Below are 20,137 nucleotides of genomic sequence, written 5' to 3'. Positions count from 1 at the left end.
ACCTCCCCGCTTCTTCGGTTTTCCTAAATAAAAGCTTGTTTTTTATTTCTCCGGTCTAGGAGTTATCCCTTTAGTTCGACTCTGCATAGACTCTACCATAACATAACATAACATAACATAACATAACATAACATAACATAACATAACATAAGTCCCGATTCTACCCTTAAACAATATCCTGTTGGAAAGTTAATTGTAAATGTTGCTCTGATCCAGCCTCGTGTCTTTCAAATATACGTTCACAGTTATTACTAATGAAGTGACTGCAGGCTGAATGAAGACTTGTGTCACTTTAACACGATTAGCTGGAGGAAGCGCCTTCTTTCTTTTAGGTTCTGGATCACAAAGAAATGAAAGAATGAAATGTGAAAACATTACATAATAAGTGTCCCAAAAACACATCAGGCTTCTAAATGCTGACGACAAATGAACTCTGTGCAAGTCTGAGCAGGAAAGTTTGACTCATTTGTTTTACGGTTGCACATCCTGCATAACTTTCTGGAAGTTCAACACATGATCCCAACCCCCATCATTAAAGTCCATCTGGAGGCCAAATTGTAGCATATTTTTGATATATTTGTGCACAATGGTCGGATCTGGTCATGTAGTGGTCGTTAGAAAAAGTTGCATATGTCCATAAAACCTCTTGCAGTGGGACACGGTCATATTTTGCAGTCAGATTAGAGTGAAGAGGCAAAAACTGGAGCGTGGATCTCCCCGTGTCTTTACTAAAACCTCTAATCGACGAGTTTTGTAGTGTGTTTAAGTATTTCAGTGCAGATATAGTCGGGGAGGTCCTGAATGACCTCACACTCTCAAAAACAGTCACAGGGATACTGATGAACTATCCACACACTCAGCGTTATTCATATTGGCCTTATAGTTGTGGAGTTGCAGTACTGTGCAAAAGTCTTGAGCCACTCCTCATTTCTTTACATTTTTCCAGAAAATGTGAAATGACTGAAACATACATCGAGAGACGATGCATGAGCTGAAAACCCGTTTCCCTTCCTTAACGATGGCTCCTTGACAACCGCACTGAGACCTGCTGAAGGTCCACATGTGTCTCTTGTTTTGGGGTTTTTTTAAGGACTTGACTTTCAGACAATGTTTATCTGCTGTACATAGTTTTTCTTAGGCCACTTCTTTTGTCCTCCACTTGTTCAGATTCCTCAAATTCTAAATAACAGACTGCACAGCAGGCTGAGATGTGCCAAGTCTTCAGCTAATAGCTGTTTGGGAATCAGCTTGTTGGTGCAAAAATCCTGTTTTATGTCAAACTGTGTTATCTTTGGTATTTTTCATAGATTAGACTAAAGAAATAGGAACAAAAGTGTTTTTGTGAAAAGCTGCTAATAAAAAAGTGCCTGAAGATACCATTTAAAACTTTCTTCTTTGCCAAGTTGTCTGTTATGTTTGGACACAAATGCTCAAAATGGTCAGGTACAAGACTGGACTGAAAAACTCTGAAAGACATTTTAAGGAGTTTGTCATTGAAACAAAAATAGAGGAATGAGTCTTTCACCACCGGTGGGTATCTGCAGAGGCCTTCCATGGTTATTTGGTACCTTAACCTTCCAGTTCTTTACAATAATGCTGTGATTTTGTAGGATATTATGAAACTATAGAACTAAAACAATGAAGGTGTCGTAGCCCTATGCTAATATACATATTCCCTTCCACTTCAGAATCCCCCCTCCTTAGTAAAAAAAAGGAAAGAAAAACTCAAAAGTCAGCAGTTTTCCTTATTTTACTTCTATAATTTCAAAACTGCAACAAAAAACATAAAAACATGGTACGAAGAGTCTGTGTAGGTTCTCAGTTATCCAGATCATGATATTCATAAGAGCTGGACTTTTTCTGAGGCTACGTCCACACTAATGCCTTTTCGTTTGAAAACGCATTGTTTTCTCTCCGTTTTGACCTCCCGTCCACACTGAGACGGCGTTTACCCCGAAGGAAAACGCAGCGTTTTGAACACGCCCTTGAAAACGCGTACATTTGAAGACGGTGCTATCGCGTCGCAGTGTGGACAGCAAAAACGGAGACTTTCGAAAAGAATGACGCATGTTAGTCATATGATGCAGTCATGTGATCAATTAAACTAGTGTGGACTCTGAGGCTACGTCCACACGTACCCGGGTATTTATGAAAATGCAGATTTTTCTACGCGTTTGTGCCTTTCGTCCACACCTAAACGCCGTTTTTGGTCACTGAAAACTGAGATTTTTAAAAACTCCTGCCAGGGTGGATATTTTCAAAAACTCGTTTACGTGTGGACGAGGTGTCAAAGGTGTGCGCATTTTTTGACGTCACACTGTGCGCCACGTTATTGTTTCAGTGAAATGAATTTCTACAATGGCGGACATAGACAAAATATTGTTACTGTTAATTTTACTCTCTGCAGTGTTTAAATGCTCACACATACACACACAGTTACTGTCCCTCCACACATACGACTCAGTTCTGCTTCTATGCGCCATCTTTGTTTACTCTTTCCCGCCCAGGCTTATTGACTTCTGATTGGCCAACATTTCTACACGGCTAGGAATATAGCGCCACCTGCTGCTTTGGCATGTTCCTAGCAGCGTTTTCCTTCGTTTTTGGCTTTTATGTGTGGATTTTTTTAGTAAACGAAAACGGAAAATCTTTGTTTTCAAAAATACCCGTGTACGTGTGGACGTAGCCTGAGATGCTTCACCAGAAGGAGACTGTAAACCCTACTGGGGGTTGTCCCATTCACACCTTGGCTCATGACATGCATGATTAATAGTGGGTCAACGACCAGCTCCAAAGGGGACAACCCCCACTAAGATTTAAAGACCTGGGACTCTCCACCTTTTGGTTGGAGAACTGAAGAAGCCTCTTGGATAAGAGGTGAAGAAAAGAAAAAGAGTTTTATAGCTACGTGACTTATTTATTTGGTTTTGTTCGGAAGATTTGATAAGGAATAATCCTGTCTTTTAATTTCTGACTGATTGTTACTTTGAGTCTCTGTGTAATAAATACATGTTAGTCAGGAGGTCAAATTTATACAGAAATGTTTAAAAAAATGTTGTTGCAGGTGAAGAAAACCTGAAAAATGTAGACATTTTTTGAGGCGAGGGGCTTGTGCACATAAAAGCAGCACCTACAATATTGTTTCATAAAGCAGGCCCGGGGCTGTGTTTCACCTGCATGCGTGACATTTGGTACACACATGTAACATCAACAAAAAAGGCTTGTTTCATGTTTTTAGTCACGTGGTTTAACATAAGAGAAGATGTACCGCATTAAAAACATAGTTGGGAAATTCCTTCAGGACCAGAAATAAAATTTTTTTTTTTTTTTCCTGTTGCTTTTTTTCTGGACCCAAATGTTCGACGACCCAACTGCTGCTCAGTTTAGTTTGTCATTAGTTGAGCATTTGTTTTACAATTTTTTGTTATTATAAAAACTTTGAGTGGACTGAAGCAGTGAAAGTTCATTTATGTTGGTGTTAAAGAGGTTTAGCTGAGTCTTTGTACATGATAAAAAAATGCATGAAGGGAATCTGTCAGCACAACTCTGTGGGTTTAAATTATAATAAATGTGTAAAATAAGAAGTTTTGTTAATCCATTTTTAAACTGTGGAGACAGTGTAAAAACATATTTCTACAGCAGCTGGCAAAATCAGTTCTGTCATTTACTTGTTTGCATATTACTTAATAACGTTGGTATAGTATGAATGTCTAAGTTCGAGTATTTCCTGGGCTGATTCTGGCCCCTGGGCCTCATGTTTGACAAACCTGATATAGGGGGTATTCATTAGGGTAAAGATTTAAATCAACCCAAAGAGATAAGGACTGATTACATCTCCTGATTCTTTCCTTTTTTTCAAGTACATAAAGTTGTCTAAGATATTTTTTCATACTATTGTTCCTACTTTTATTTCAGTGAATTATTTTTATTTTTTAATTTATTGATCGCCACAGCTATAATTTTAGTTATTGCTTTATAATTAGCTTCCTTTAATAACCTAATGTAGTTATATGTTGTATATACATCCTTCATGTCGATATTATTACTTTTTAGAATCCGCTAAAAGGAGCCGCTGCGGTTAAACTGTTTGAAATGGAATGAAGTAAAGAGTAAAATAAAATAATAACCGTGTTACTGGGTTTAAACTGCCGTGTGTAAACCCCGCCCTCGTGTTCCGTGTCGGTCGGAAATACGTCACGTTTCTGAAGCTAAAGATGCTCCAACTCCGCTGTGAGAGTGACTTTAACATTAAGTTGTACTCTGTGGCAAACTTTGGCCACACCTAGATCCTGTCCAAAAAAAAAAAAAAAAAGCTTTATTATTTTTATTTTTATTTTTTTTACTCTTCCTCTGGTGCGTTTGTTTGTGTGTCGGCGAGTCCCGGCGGCGTAACCGGAGAAGGGCCTCACAGAGAGGGGAATGCAGGATTGCAATGGAGCACAATGCAATACAGGTAAAGCCGATGTAATTTCCAAATAAAGCCGTTTATGTCGCTGGTGGCCGGCCGTTTTTTGACCTGTTGACGTGGAGAATATTTTTAAGCTAGCGTCGGCGCGGATTGAAGCCTGAATTCTGGGTTTTATTTCATTTACTTTGGCCATGTCGTATTGAGTGTTTTCTCATATCAGCCAAACCCAGGCACGGAGAGTTGCTCTGACTGCAATTACAACTTTATTCAGCCAGGCTCAACTTTTTTCTGGCTCCTAATAAATCGGTGATATTTGTATTTTTCGTGGGGGGAAACAATGGGCTGTGACACCGAGCTGTCGCCTCGTTTCCTATCCTACCCAGCCGTTAAATTCCAGTTTAATATTTCTGATATTTTCTCCGTGTTAATGATTAATTTCTTTGTGTGTCGTGTCGACAGTTTCTTCCTCCGGCTACCAACCCCCACCCACACTAACAAGAAGCACATTAGCTCAAAATAAAATTAAATTCTTGCCCTGAAAATATCAGGAAACTTTTACCCTCCTGTTTTTTTCCAGCCCCAAAGAAAAAGCAGCCGAGCTGCCATCGACATGTTCTCCATTTTTATGAGAATTAATTCCCAGCCCGACGTGATATTAGAGATTAGAAATATTTTCAGGACTAGGTGGAGCAGTGTTGCTTTTAATAGGAAGCATATTGATATTATGATCAAATCCTCCCGACATTTTGTCTCCGCTGTAATTGGCACAGTTTTAAGGAGGAATCTTATTATTGTGTGTTTGCGTGAAGGGGAACTGAAATGTGGAGTTGTTGTTTTTTTTTGGTCAAGGCTATTTCAAGTGCAAAAAAAAAATCAAAATCAAATAAAAATCGAGCGAGCAGGAAACACGCCAGAGGACACACAGCGAGGGCAGCGTGGGCTTTATAAGAAATAAAAGTCATTTATTTGGACTGAAATGCTCCATGTGTGGCGCTGCGTGGATGCAGAGATATTTAATATTCCAGTGCTGCTTGTATATTTTTACAATGTCTCTGTTTAAATATTAATTTATTGCAACACTGAGAGTTTTTCCTTCAGTGCTGAACTTGTGAGCTTTTGAATAACAGGATATACCCAAGGTCAATACTGCTCGCTTTATTTAGTTTATTTATTTATTTATGTGCAAAGCAGGAGACGTTTTTTAATTTCTCTTCCTTCCTGGGTTGAAAACAGTGTTAGAAAAAAAATCTCACTGCATTATTGTCAGAAATATCACGAGAACTGACGCAGGCATGGTGCAGATTAAGGGTTTCCATCTTAAATTCCTGTGTGTGTGTGTGTGTGTGTGTGTGTGTGTGTGTGTGCGTTTTAGACAGAGGGCTGCCTCTCACAGCTCAGATTATATTATGTGCCTCTTATTTCCCTGCCTGTGGTAGGCTGGAGCACTGCTTCAGCCCTCCCCCAGGGCCACGGGGGAAAAAAGGAGAAAGATACTGGTAGACTGGGCTACACTGGATAATGGCATGTTTATGACACAGAAAGCTCACTTCATGCTGGCATTTATCATATATTCTCACTGTAATTAACTTAAATACATGTATGCAACTAATTCAGGGGCTGAAACTGGTTCTGCAGGACTAAATACTGACTTAGTTTGAGTCCTTTTCCTGCTTGTAATTAGAGTCGGGGGACACATTGATACGAAAATGAGTCAGAAACTAATTTAAAGGTGATTTTTGTGTTTGTTGGTGTAAATGAGCTCTCCCACTCAAATGCCTGCATGTCGGTGATTGATTGGTTAGACAATGAACCCATAAAACATGCCTATGAACTAGTTTGTCTGTTACAGCTCTTTGTGTTCCCATTACTCCAAATTCCTTCAGAAAGTTTGTTGTGCGTCTTTTCCTGCCTCCATGCTTACAAAGATCTTCCCTTCATGGTTAATGAGTATTCAGCTGAGTTTACACATTAATAAAAATGAATCTGAAACAAATTTCAAGGTGATGTTTATGTTTGAACTTTGTCAGACGAGTGTCTGACTGAAGATCACTGATCGGTTGGTTATTGATCACACAAATGACCTGCAGACATTTTTGTGTTACGTTGTTGTGTTTCTTGATTGTGTTTGATCAGATATGAGCAGCATAAATGTTTACAGATGATCTTATTGGAGGAAATTATTCGCCTCCGCTGTCGATATCGATTGATCTTCAGTTTGTTAAATGTGAGTTGAACAGTGAACGTAGCTTTGCTTGCAAAGATTGTAAATTAATAGATTTGTAGAAAAATACTCAGAAACCAGTTTAAAGGTGATTTTTCTGCTAGTTTCTTTTGTTAAATGTGACCCAAAAAAGTCGATTTTTCTGTTCACCAATCATTTTTGCTTTTTAGTGGACTAATCAGATCATCATCCATCTGCTCTTATATAACTATCATTAGCTTACAGCTTTAAGTGTTTAAGGTATGTGCTAACTAAAAATAAAGACAAGATGATAGTTTATTAAATTTTAATGACATTTGCAGATTGTTTCGGTGAAGTTTAATAAACTCCTTGCTATCTAAAATATAACAGGACACCGGAGTAAATTCTGGAGCATCTCACACTTCTGATAATCAGCTGTGTGCTTGACGTTTATTCAGCTGTGTGAAAACTATAACTTTAATCTCAGACAAACTGATTTACTCAGGAACAAATAAAATACTAAAAAAAAGCCAAACAATAACATTTTAAGTTATCTAAGTAACTTATATATCATGTTTAACCTGAGTAGCGAAAGACGGCGGTGGGTTTGAAAACAATTTGCCGGGAGTCCGGTGTTCTCACGGCGCTAGTGAGCCTAGCCCCCGGCTCGCTATCGAGCTAGTGGGTAACAGACGTCTCCGAAAACGTCGGAGCGCTTTTGAAAATATGTGGTGTCCTGATAAACTGAGCAGATATTTGAGGTTTCCACAGCTACATTCTCGCCTGAAAATATGTTAAACGTTTATTTTGTGACCCAGAAAGAATAATAAGAGTAATATTAAAACTAACTAGCTGCCGCCATTGTTGGAAACTGCGCTGGGCCGCGCTATGAATTCTGGGACACAGCTGCTTCTTCTTCGGGGTTTAACGGCAGCTGGCATCCTTGTACATGCAGTGCTGCCATCTTCTGTTTCAGTCCGTTATTACACTCTTAAATCCTGCTACTTATTCCTGCATCTTTTGGGATCTTACAAAGCTTCAAACGACACGTCGACTATTAAACCAGTCGTCGATGTTTTTGATAGTCGACGTAATCGTGGCAGCCCTATTCCCAAGTGTAAAAACAATGATCTCATTGATAAAAGAAGTCGTTTATATTTCTGTGCTGTGTTCACTTTACTCAGATTTCCAATCTAAAGTTATCATTTCATGGATTCATTGATTAGGAGAGCCTCAAACATTTTGATGAACAATTAGTCAGAACTTAACCAACCCAGCGTTGAACTTGTGAGTAAATAGAATTTCTTTATGTATTTAAACGTATATAAAAGTCAAGACATCTGAGATGAATTGATTTAGATCCTAGAAGGAAATGAACGAGCGCTGATACCGATTTGTCTGCGTGGGGCAGCTGTGTGTTAAACGTGAGCTGAAGAGAAAAGCTGTTACTTTGTTGGGTTTTTGCTTTTTCTGCCATTTAAATCTTTTAAACTAAATTGCTCAGTGAGTCATTTGGTTCGTAGATTAGCAGCTGAACACGAATCAAACAAATGTGATGGTGATCTTTAAGGTCAAAATGTACGTTTCTTTCTTATGTGTTTGAGTAATAACCTGAGTAATAAGTACATAGATGACAAAAATACAACTTACTATCTCTACTTGGACACATTTTAATAACTAAAATGATGATCCAACATTAAACTAAGTGTTGTGTTGGTCCTCAGATGATAAATCAGAAGCACAGCAGGGTACGGTTACGTGTTTACTTAAAAATGACTTATTTCTCAAAATATCTGAATATAGGCTCCTGAATGATTACTGGTGTGTTATATTTATAATATAGCAAATATCGTGGTTTAAATATCTGCAGCTGCGTTGCTAACAGTGAGTGGATTTATGGTTAGTAGATTATCAGAAAATGATTTGGTCATTTTTAAGGTTAAACTTTGTGGACGTGGAGCTGAAAAGTAAATTTTCTCAATAAAAATGAGATTTGTGCTTAAATTTCCAGTTTGTATGAATGACTCACATCACAATTTAAGCAAGAAAATCCTCCTATTTCCAGCTTAATTAAATTTATGGTGCTTTGAGTTCTCCTATTCAGTCTCCACAAAGCACCACTGATTCACTAAAATACAAATTTTGATGACCAACAAATCAAAAGTTTGTTTTTCAGCTCGTCGGGTTTGAACGGAAGATTTCTGGTTTTCCTGCTCGCACGTGTAGAGACTCCGAGACGTCTCAGATCATTTGATTTGGGTCACAAATAATCAGCAGAGTTGAGTTTTGCCCGTGTATGGTTTTAAAGTTTCTCCTCCTGTGTCAGCGTGAGATGATTTGTGGTTATGTCTTAGCTTGCTGTACTTTTGTTTTTTCCTGCCCATACCTGCACATATCTACAACTCCAGGGATTAACGCAGTAGTCGTAGGATTAGTTGCTGGGCTTGTTTTTCTGTAGCTTGAACTAAATTTCTTACTTCCTTTATTTTTTCCTTTGTGTATTAAGAAAATAAAGTTTCATGGATGAATGGAGCAGGGTATGGACAGAAGATAACCCAGTCCTGTTTCTCATTATTGTCTAACTGCTCACCAAGAATCATCCACATTTTCGTTTCTGGCTTGTTGAAATTTGAGCTCAGTGGTATTTGTTCTTGTTTTTTACAGCTCTTATATCCACAGACATCTACACCCTCAGGGTTAATTGATTAGTCGACAACAGAGGAGTGAAAAAGTAGCAGTTTTAACGACTCATTTACAATCACTAAGCAAAAATATAATCCCAGCTCTCTGAGTGTTAGCTGAGCAGTCGTTTTGATCCTGTTATCTTTGTTTTCCTGCTCGTTTGGCTGTAAAAGGTTCGATCTCTACAAATAATCTGCTTAATCGATTTACCAAACAAGCTGATAACAATATTTCGTCAATACATCAGCGTTTGTTCATGGAAAAAATCCCAATTTTTTATTTTCATCTTGTGGTTTGTTGTTTTTCTCTGCTTGAATATTTCTGCTGCATTTTCTTATTGATCTGCCAACAATATTGATGATTCATTGATTTGTTGGACGACTATAAGTTAATTTTTCATTTCCTGACTAAACACATTTACAATTTTTCAGCTGAGCTTCTTAGCTGAAAAATGTGTTTAGTAATATAATTTTTGATAAATTAATTTGATAATTTGATCCAGATTTTATTTTTTTAAATAATAAATACAAAATCAGTTTGGCTCCAGCTCTCAGATGTGAATATTTACTGACATTTGTTCCAGTCTTATTATATATTAAAGGTCATGTCTGAGGTTTAATTAACTGTCACTTTTATTACACTTATATACACGTATATGTATAAAAAAGCTGATTATTGTGTTTGTAAAAGTGCATTGAAACCTTTAACATGCTTTTATTATTCCTGGGAATGATCGTTTCTCTTTTTCCAAACCATATCTCTCATATTTGTGACTGATATGTACGTCTGTAGCACTGAATGCACATCACCCGAGCTGTAACTGTTTATTAGTCCTGTACAGGAAATTTTGAGTCAATTATTAGCCAATAATCCATCAATGACTAACCAAATTATTCACTTAATTTTATGATATTACAGTATTATTTTCTTAATTTTATAAAGCACAGCATACGTTTCTTTATGGTAAAAACCAGAATTGAGGTCAGTATTTCGCAATAACACTAACTGTGGATCTGTGGATTAACATTACACATAAAGTGCAAACATAATAGCAATTGTATAAACACACACACAAACACGCCTTTAAAATTTAAAGGCGTGAAATTGGACGGTCTAGTTCTGATTAGCGTCACCGCTGTCTCGGTGGAGTTTAATAAACTCGGCCGTCTGCTTCTTGCTATCTAAAATATAACAGGACACTGGAGTAAATTCTCGACTGTCTCATACTTCTGTTTAATAAGTTTTCTGTTTGACGTTTAGTCAGCTGTGTGAAAACCAAGGAGGAACCCACCCGGGGGATTAATAAAGTTTTATTTTATCTAATCTAATAACTTTAATCTCAGCCAAACCGATTTACTCACGAACAAACAAAACACTGAAAAAAGCCCAACAATAACATTTTTAGGTTGTCTAAGTGACTTATATATTACGTTTAACCCGAGCAGCGAAACTCCGCGGTGATCTGAAAATGATGTGCCGGGAGTTGTGCCGTTCTCGGCCGCATCAGTAACCCTCGAGCTCCCGGCTAGCTGTCGAGCTGGTGGGTAGCAGACGCCTCTGAAAACGTCGAAGCACTTTTGCAAATATGGGATATCTTGATAAACCGAGCAGATATTTGATGTTTACACAACTACTTTCTCGCCTGAAAATATGTTAAAAGTTTATTTTGTGACCCTGAAAGATTAGTATGAGTAATTTTAAAACTTAGTAGCGGCCGCCATTGTTGGAAACTGGAGTTTGGCTGGGCCGCGCTATGAATTCTGGGATATGGTAGTAATTTGGACAGCCTTCGGCGCGTCGCTGTGACGTAATCGGTCTACAAATGCGGCCTCAGGAGGATGCAGCCCATGAATTTGGACATGTCCAGAGTATAATCGCAGCCTTTGCGGTTAGAAAATTGCACTTGATCATGTCGCGATATTATCGCAAATGCGATATATCGTTCAGCCCTAATTCAGTGCGTAGTGTATTATTATTATACCACTCATTTAATGTAGAGTATTAAGTGAGTGCTTTACAGAAGTGTCTGTTACTGAGATGACGTTGTTGCGGTCCTTAATGAACCTGCTTAAAGCTGAAACTGTTGCATCTTTATTAGGACGGAGAAAATCTGGTTGTTGTTGCTTCTTCTGGGGTGATTTTCATCTAAATGTAATGTTTCCATCTTTGATGAGTATCATTTTATAAACACATCAGTTTTATGGCAGCTTTGAGGCTTGTTAATGTCAATAATGTTCCCACGTCACTCTGACTCATTTAAAATTAAAACTTTACTCTGTTGCTTCTTCACTTGGACGTCAAACCCGTGTTTCTGTGACTGTCTGCATGTCTGACGGTTTATTTTTCCTCTGTAGTGTTTTAATAATTGTCCTCTGGGGCCGCGCTGCTGCTGTAATTGTGCAGTATTCGTCTCCAGTGATCTTACATGTGTTTTATTCTTGTATGTTGCAATGTTTCCACGGTGACGCTGTGTTTTATTTAATCTCCTGCGGTTCTGTAATTTCAGTTCCTATAGCTGAGTTTTTCTGACATTCAGCAGCGGCGACCTTGTGCTGCTGCAGCAGCAGAACACTGTTAATATAAAACTCTGTTTTCGTGAGTCTGCTGAGTTCCACGGTGACGTAGTTAAATGTCATCCGCTGTCTGCTTTTACATTGTGGTGCTGTTAGTGTTGCTACCTGACTCCATGTGTAGCTGATATGTATATTTTCTGCTCTCTTTCTAAAAATTGATCCTGGGCCAGCTGCAGCTGGTCTGCAGAGCTGCAGCAGCGGGTGGGGGAGGGCTGCTGGTGGTGGTGGGATAAATGGGGGAGGGCGTTCTGGGTGGGGGTTGTGGATAATCAACAGAAGAGTGGGAATTTGTGAATATTCAGGGTGAAGGAGGAGGTGAAACGTCACAGCGGCTACAGGCCGAACAGGAAGGACTGGTTGAAGTTTGGGAGCAGAGTCTCCTCTGTGCTGATCCTGCTGTGGAAAGAGCAGAAAATGAACTCGATTTTATTTTGTGAATCTTCGATCATGAGTAAATGGAGAGCAGCTGCACGGCCCGCCACACCCTGAGCTTATACACTGAGCTCTCTTTATTTTTATGTGGATAAGAGGCTGGGTGAATGTGACCTCTGCCTGATTTATTTCAATTCACGCAATGTGGAAAAAACTCCAAACCACCCAACTCTCTGCTGTTCCCTTTAATATCAGGACTTCAGTAGTTGGTGGACTCAAAGTTTAGCTCTACAACAGAAACTTGGTCCCAAATATTTAAAGATTATTTTTTTAAAATGACCAATTTCCTCTTTCTTCTTCTATCTTAAAGTTCGTATCATACTTTACAGGGACTAGTTTGCAAGTTTAAAGAATATATATACACATATGCACACATACACATATATGACGTAATCTGTGTCTTCCTGGTATCTGACTTTTAATATATTAACATAATCCTGCTTTTAAACAAATGTTCAAAGTATATTTAAAGTTAGGTTTTACACTTCTGTTGCCTTTCTCATGCACCTCATACTGTTTTTAACACTGAAGTGAATTCGATTGATCAGTTTTCTCCCTTTTCCTGTCTGTATAATGTTAAAAACAAACACGTATGGCTGTCACAAGTCACTAGTATTAATAAGTAAGTCCCAAATAATTGTGTTAAAGAGTTTGGTGATGCGTGTGCTTTTTTGGTTTTTTGTTAGTGTTGATTGATCAAACTTTTTAAAGGCCTCTGTAGATGTTTATATAACCCTACAATTCAATTTGCTGTAATGATCAATATTTCAATATTTAGTCAGTGATATTAAGGGAAACTTGGTGCTTTGATCATAATTAATCAGCCTAAAATTTTCCCAAAAGGTTCCATAATACTTATTTAGGAAATTCACCGACTTTTTGATATACTTCGATGTTACTCACTTGATATTCATTAATCCAGTTTATGAGACTCTTGAAGTGTATTTGTGATGATATTTGTCTTAGACATTCTAATCTTCTTCTTATGTTTGTATATAATACTATAAATACAAATTTAGTGAGAGACTCAGCTAAAATGTGAAGTGTATTGTAATACTGTAATTTCCTTCACAGGGTTAACTTAAAAATTACAAGATTAACTGAAAATTCATTAGAAACGTTTCTTTTTTCCCCATTGCTTAATTTTTTTTATTATGTTTTTGTGGGGTATTAACATATAAAATTAAGTTGATCATCAACAGAAGCTGTCAGCTGTCATAGGGCGAGAGGCGGGGTCCACCTTGGACAGGTCGCCAGTCTGTCGCAGGGCCAACACACAGGGACAGACAACCATTCGTACTCACATTCACTCGCACATTCACACCTAGTGGCCATTTGGATTATCCAATTAACCTATCCCCACAAGAGAAGTAATTTAACAATGAAAAGACAAGTTAACTATACTCCAGTATTATATTAAATACTGTTAAATATTGATTAAATACAGAAACCTTGATATTAATATTATGCTTACTGGCTAACTGGCCCAATGTTTGCTGTTACTGTAGAAAGTTATTTCTCTCGTTAAGCATCTCTAAAGTCAATACTGTTAACCTGGTATCATGGAGCACGTTAGCTCCTGAAGGGATTTTGGCAAAAACACAAAAAGACTACAGCTGCAGCTAGCTCTCAGTTCTGTTATTGGTGATGCTGGTAAACTAGCTGAATATGGTGCTGGTTATTTGGTAAAGTTAGCTGATACAAAGACAATTATAAAATGAAAAGCTAAGTTATTAGATTACCTCTGGGAGCTTACACTAATTTGTTGACTTGAAAAAGCTTAGCTCATAAAAAATAGGTATTAATTAACACTAGCTTGCCTGCTAACATTAGCCAGAAGAAAGCTAGCTCAGGGTTGGATTTTTATCATAAAGACTGAACACTGCCTTTATAAACTGATGAAAGTTTTCTCCTGGTGAAAATCATTTTTACTTTTCACCAGATTAGCTTCAGAAAACGAATGTTGGCTAATTTGGCTAATGTTGGCTAACCTTAGCTTCAGTGCTAACGCAGACTTTAGCATCTCTAAAATTAGACCTAGCTTGTGGATCTGAGAAGTGAAGCCAATATGGAAGTTGTTATAATTATTTAATAATATTAATATAAAAAAAATACTTTATTTTGTTGTTGTTGTTTTTTTCAAGCTTAAATATTTTAAATGTTTTTTGTTTTTGTTTTTTTTAAGTTTATTAATAATTTAACCCTTTAAAACCAGTCAGAGCGGGCATGCTCAATTGTGCCTAACTATTTTTAAATCTCTGTAGAACAATACTTTTTTTTGCATTTGAAACTGGAGGAGTTATACTTACATCGTATGCATTCAGCTTGTCCTCGGTCACGGTTTCCTTCCACACATAGCTTTGCAAAAACTGCATTAAAAAGCACTTGCAGCAACAAAAACATAATATTCCAGAAACACACTTTGCCGATAAGATCAGCTGTTCATAACACTTCCTACTTTGGAATAGATGTCAGCGCGAACTATCGCATGTCCGTCATTACCTGCGCGAAACCGGAAGTGACGTCATTTTCCCGGAAAATGTAGCTTTTTACATTCAGGGACTGCTTTTCTGTTTAGTTTCTGGGATGCTTAGAACTCAAATTGCACTGCTGGAAATTGTTTATTATGATGCATATGCTGGTTTTTTTTTTTTTTTTTTTTTGTTGCAAATTTGCATTATAATATTTATTTTCGTTTTTCCTGCAGCATATAAAAATTGGTGTATCTCAAAAATAAAACTATGAAAACATTCAAATTTCCTGTTGTTAGAAACTATTTTGTGCAACTTTTTTGTATTTACAATTTTGAGGGATAAACAAAAACGATTTAAAAATTTTTTGTAGTTTATTGCACTTTTTTGCAAACTATGGACTTAATGCATACATATTATTAAAATTTGGGCTATAACGCTTGCATTGGTGTATAGCAACTAGGGCTGGGCGATATGACCCAAAATTCATATCTCGATATTTTTTAGCTGGATGGCGATATAAGATATATATCTCGATTTTTTTTTTTAAAGCCATAAGTTAAGAACAAAAAGAGAGTTCTTAGTCACACTGTGTCCCAGATGTCACATGGGCACTTTTATTTATATACAGCGTAGATGTACATGAAGAAATTACTCAAAAATAAATTATCAGCATTTATTAAATAATCATGGTCCATAAATAAAAGAAAACAATGTTGTTTTTGTGCATAACAAAAAGCTCACAATTGTGCAGTCAAAATGTAAACTAATAGACGCTGAGCGTAATAATAAAGAGACAGATTTCACAGCTGCACCACGTCTCTGAACAGGTGCCGTTTGTGGTCCTTATACACACACAGTACGGTAATATTACGTTGAAGCACAGTACGTATCACTCCGCGAGGCTCCTCCCCGGTAGCCGTAATCCTCCGACAATCCATCAAGCGGTGCAGCTCCGTAGCTTAGCAAAGTCATGTTAAAACATTTTTTGACAGATTGCTGAGCGCTGTGTACCACATAAAATCGGTTCGCGGTCAGTAAGCACAACCAGAATTCATACATAAGGCGCGCTGTCGATTTTTGAGAAAATGAAAGGATTTTAGGCCGTGCAGCCCCTCCTGGCTGCATGTCGTTAGCGCGGTTAGCACGGTTAGCTCGCTAACACGTTGACGCCGTCCAGCCCCACGCACGGTAACTCGCTAACGGAGATTTTCCGCTTTCATCTTGTCATTGCCTGCAGGTGAAGTTATGGGGGAGGCGGAGTTGTGTTCAGTGAAGGAGAGGCGAGGCCGAGTAACGTTGCGTAGAGACAAAAGTGGACGAAAGAGAGGCAAACCTGCGGCTCCACAAGTATAATTATAACGTAACATAGACTATATCGATATAAACGATATTGTCACATCTTATATCTCGTATGAAAATATATCGATATTTTTAAAAAAAACTCGATATATCGCCCAGCCCTAATAGCAACTTGAAATGCTCCGAAAAAATTACACTACAGCATGCAAAAATATAAAGATAAGCTCTGGCGGACTTGGTTCTGTGGTAGGTCTTAAAAGGTTAATTATTGAAAATGGAATCGGAGAATTTGAAGCTTTCATGAACCAGCATGTGTCCACACCCACGTAGCCAAAAATAGCTGAAAGTGTGTTAAATCAACATTGTAGTGGCGGCTTTTATAGAGTCAACTCTGGATTCCTACACTGATGTTTTACTTTTTGTAGTTTTCTGAACCCTCAGTTATAATTGACGCAATGTTGAAATCCCAACAGGCTTTCAACTGAAACATTACATTAGCTGAACTTCAGATAATGGCAGTTATATAAAAATGTCTAATAGTGACCACAAATCTATAAAATGTATCAATGTATGCCCATAATTTCTGAAAATATACATAAAATTCTATATAACTGGTTTCTAAGAATAATAATGTGAAATAATTGAATGCTTACCCAGAGGAGGTCCATGTGGTGCCGTAATGACGACTAATGCAAACTCATCTGCCCGTCAACTATAAATCAGTTACTGGTATCACCTGGTCGGCTATAAATGGACGATCAGGGCAGCTGTGACTCATTGTTATTCCAGTGTCACTGTCTGTTGATCCAACAGTTATTTAGCACAGATTCCAGCCATAATGATGAAAAGTAAACATTGTGCACAGACGCACACACATAGATCTATAGCTGTGGGTCAGTCACATAATTGTTGCAGCTGTAACGTGAGTATTTTGGGGCTTTAAACAGGAAGCTCATATGAAATCATTTTAATACAGGATGCTGACAGTTTGTTGTTGAAAACAACTGCAGATTATTTATTATCTGAAGCATCCACAGCCTTGTTTCTGTCAGGGAGAAATGTTTGCTGAATATTTCAGGTCGTTTGCAGCTTTCATGCTGCAGCTGTGGGGAGTATATTAGGTTTCATTCAAAGCTGTTGTAGATATTCGTTTTTTTCTGGCCTGTAGCTCTGAGCGGGGATCACAGAGCGGTGGAGGCTGGATGATGGATTCAGTATCAGCAAACAGCAGCATTTGTTTTCTTTTTTTGGTTTTTTACAGCTGCAGTATTTTCCACGCAGTGCTGTAAAATCTAGATCAGCATGTCTGCTGCGTTCTACATAAAACAGCATGCGTGCATTTTCCTTTCATTTTATCATCCTGCTGTTTTTAAAGATTTACGTCTTCGGGAACCAGCAGCGCCAAGAGGCACACAAACAGAAAGTGTTGCGAAACACACACACACACGTTATTGGATCTGGTCTTTTTTGGTGACGGCCACAGCAATATATAAGTAATCTTTGAATACACTCATGCTTTCATGGAAACTCCTGTGTGATCTTTTTCATGATGATTTTTTTAAAACAACATCTGAGGAGAAATGTGTTCAAACTAGAGCTGAAATAAATCTCCCAAACTGAGAATCCAAAGCAGCTACGCCTCTAATAAATCACAATATATGCAGGAAATGGACGTTCATACCAAGTTAGCGGGGCCGTTTAAGCAGATATTCTCACATAAGTAGTGCTTGTCCCTGTTCTGTGATATTAAGCTGCTCACATTTATAATTACAATTATCATTGTGAGTGTTTCAGTGGATGATGGCTAAAGGAGCAGGTGCTAACTGGGCCTAAAACGAGCTAACAGAAGCTGCTGAGCGCTAACGAGGCGCTGCCTAATTTAGAAGTAGAAGACTCGGGTTAGGCAGGAATGCAGCCTTTAAACAAACAGTCAGCATTCAAAATGGAGAAAATGTTTCACCGTGTGCATCGTCATCTTCTGCACATCAAAATACTTGTTTGTCATGTATCTGCTGTTTGTTCTGCGACATGTTACATGCTGCTGACTTTCACCTGAAAGTCCAGCTGCAGCCATCAAGCAATCTAAAATCTCCGTCTGCAGTGGTGATGCAGGTTATTTAAAATCGAATAATTAGAGACGTCTCGGTCTCGCCTGTCTTTATCCAGTGTGTTTCAGACATGATGGATTTGTTGTTTGGGACCAGATGTAGTGCAGTGCCGCGTTTAAGGACATGTAACACACACAGGCACATTTCTGAGTCATTCATTGACACTGATGCGTTCCCAATGCCTCTTAAACATCAGGTTTGACCCCCCGCTGCATAAATGTAGCCCTGAAATCAGCTGCCAGCTCTTTAAAATTCCTTTAAAAAACAACACTTTGGTCTAATGCTTAAAGATGGAAATATGTTAATTTACTTTGTGTGTTTGGTTTTCTGCGACATGTGACCTGAATCATTCGCTCAATTAAGGAATCCATTCTACATCGTGCTAATCCCACTTCCTACTTCCTGTCACAGCGCTCATGAGTGAGGCCTCAGTAAACAGCAGTGAAAGGAGCTCAGCAGTTAAAATAATAATGATAACCGCTCACTTCTACACAAAAAGTGCAGTTTAAAGAAGCACTCGCATCCTTTTTCTCACCGTGAAGCTTTTTGCCCATCAAACACTAGCCGTCTGCTAACGCGTGCTGATTGGTCGGTTAAGGATTTACCACAGCACACCCTCGCTCGATGATAAATAGGTTTTGCTATGCCTATAACATCTAACAGAAGCATCCAGGTGTGTGGACGAGGCAGATTTGGGATGGTTGAAGGTCACAGAGGTTCTCCGCTTCTGCTCGCTTCACGCGTTAAACCAAAATGGCGGCTGCAGTAAAGCGGGTTAAGGTGCTGTGATGTCGCTAATGCGAGCTAAAAACAATAAAGATTTTCATTTAAACTTCAAACAGTTTCTATCAAAAACACAGAAAAACAGATAAAGTGTTGAAAACAGGTTTATTTTGATGTGTTTAGGGGACATCTGTAAATTGCAGCTTCAGTCTGTTGGACAAAGAAAAGTTTACACCAACTATTCTTTTCTACATTGTGACCTGTAACAGAATAAAATATTTATTTTTAGAATGGATTCATTAAACATCTGACATATCAACACTATGCATCTGTTATAGGCTCGTGTCAAGCATTTAGATTTGTTTGACAGTTTTTATAACGATGACTTTGTCAGTGGAGAAAGTAATAGTTTGTATATAGTATACGTAGTTGTGGTTACATCAGAAGCCCACTTATGCAAAACGTCTCTGTGATCTTAATAAAAATAACGTGACCTGAAGCTAAAACCTGAACTGAAACTTTGATCAGAAGCGTGTGAGCCGGAGTTTCCTTTGTCCAATGCGCTAACACGTCTTTGAATGAGGCACTCTGAAGCAACTTTAAGCCAAAAAGCCGATTGGAAACATGTTTTTTCATATGAATATTTATGTTCTGAATTGAGTCGAGGTTGTTGGTGCACGTTTCCTTTTCCTGTGGGTTTATCGTGTGGAATAATCACACAGTCTGCTGACTGAAGCTGTGGCCCAGGATCCAAAATGGCAGCGCAGGGCCCTCCTGACGGGCACAGATCCGGTGGAGTTGCCTCCTTCGGTTTCCGAGGCGTGTTTGGGTTTTGTCGTTTCAGCTCTGGGTCTCTCACACAAAAACAAAAACGGTGAAATCAAAGCTGTGGGATTCTTCGCCCGGCGGCGGGGACAGTGTTGGCTTTCAGATGCATGAACGTGCTCCAGGTGTGCTCGATTTATTGTTCCCGTCGTGTAAACACCCACGAACAGTGAGGGGTCGGCTAAGTGGGCGGTAAGACGTATATTAAATGCTTATTAACAGCTTATTAATGTACATTAAGCGGATAATGGTGCGATTCTTTACTGTACTGTAACAGAAGGTGGTTTCTGCTTCATTTAGATCACGTTATGTATATTTAATGACATTAAAGATTCAGTGAGACATGGAAGGTTGGCAAGAGAAATGAGGAGACGTGGTCATGATGTCCTGGAGAAAATCTCTCGTACTAATCAGAGACTTCATGTGCAGGG

The 20,137-nt window shown here is 38.4% G+C and overlaps 1 protein-coding gene across 1 annotated transcript in view; it reads left to right on the top strand.

Annotated features, from left to right (window-relative positions):
- The first annotated feature begins 4,188 nt into the window (after positions 1–4,188).
- Positions 4,189–20,137, top strand: part of LOC146661254 (uncharacterized) — a 43,705-nt gene continuing 27,756 nt past the window's right edge. The window contains exon 1 of the mRNA XM_085421355.1: positions 4,189–4,453. Within this exon, the coding sequence (XP_085277481.1) occupies positions 4,433–4,453 (21 nt within the window). The 5' untranslated portion in view covers positions 4,189–4,432. The remainder of the gene's footprint in view (positions 4,454–20,137) is intronic.

The sequence above is a fragment of the Rhamphochromis longiceps genome, linkage group LG10 (genome assembly GCF_057381845.1).
Source record: "Rhamphochromis longiceps isolate RC_006_pf linkage group LG10, R_longiceps_female_GT1.1, whole genome shotgun sequence".
NCBI lineage: Eukaryota > Metazoa > Chordata > Actinopteri > Cichliformes > Cichlidae > Rhamphochromis > Rhamphochromis longiceps.
Note: the sequence above shows the minus strand (reverse complement) of the source record. Positions and strands in the feature narration are given on the sequence as shown.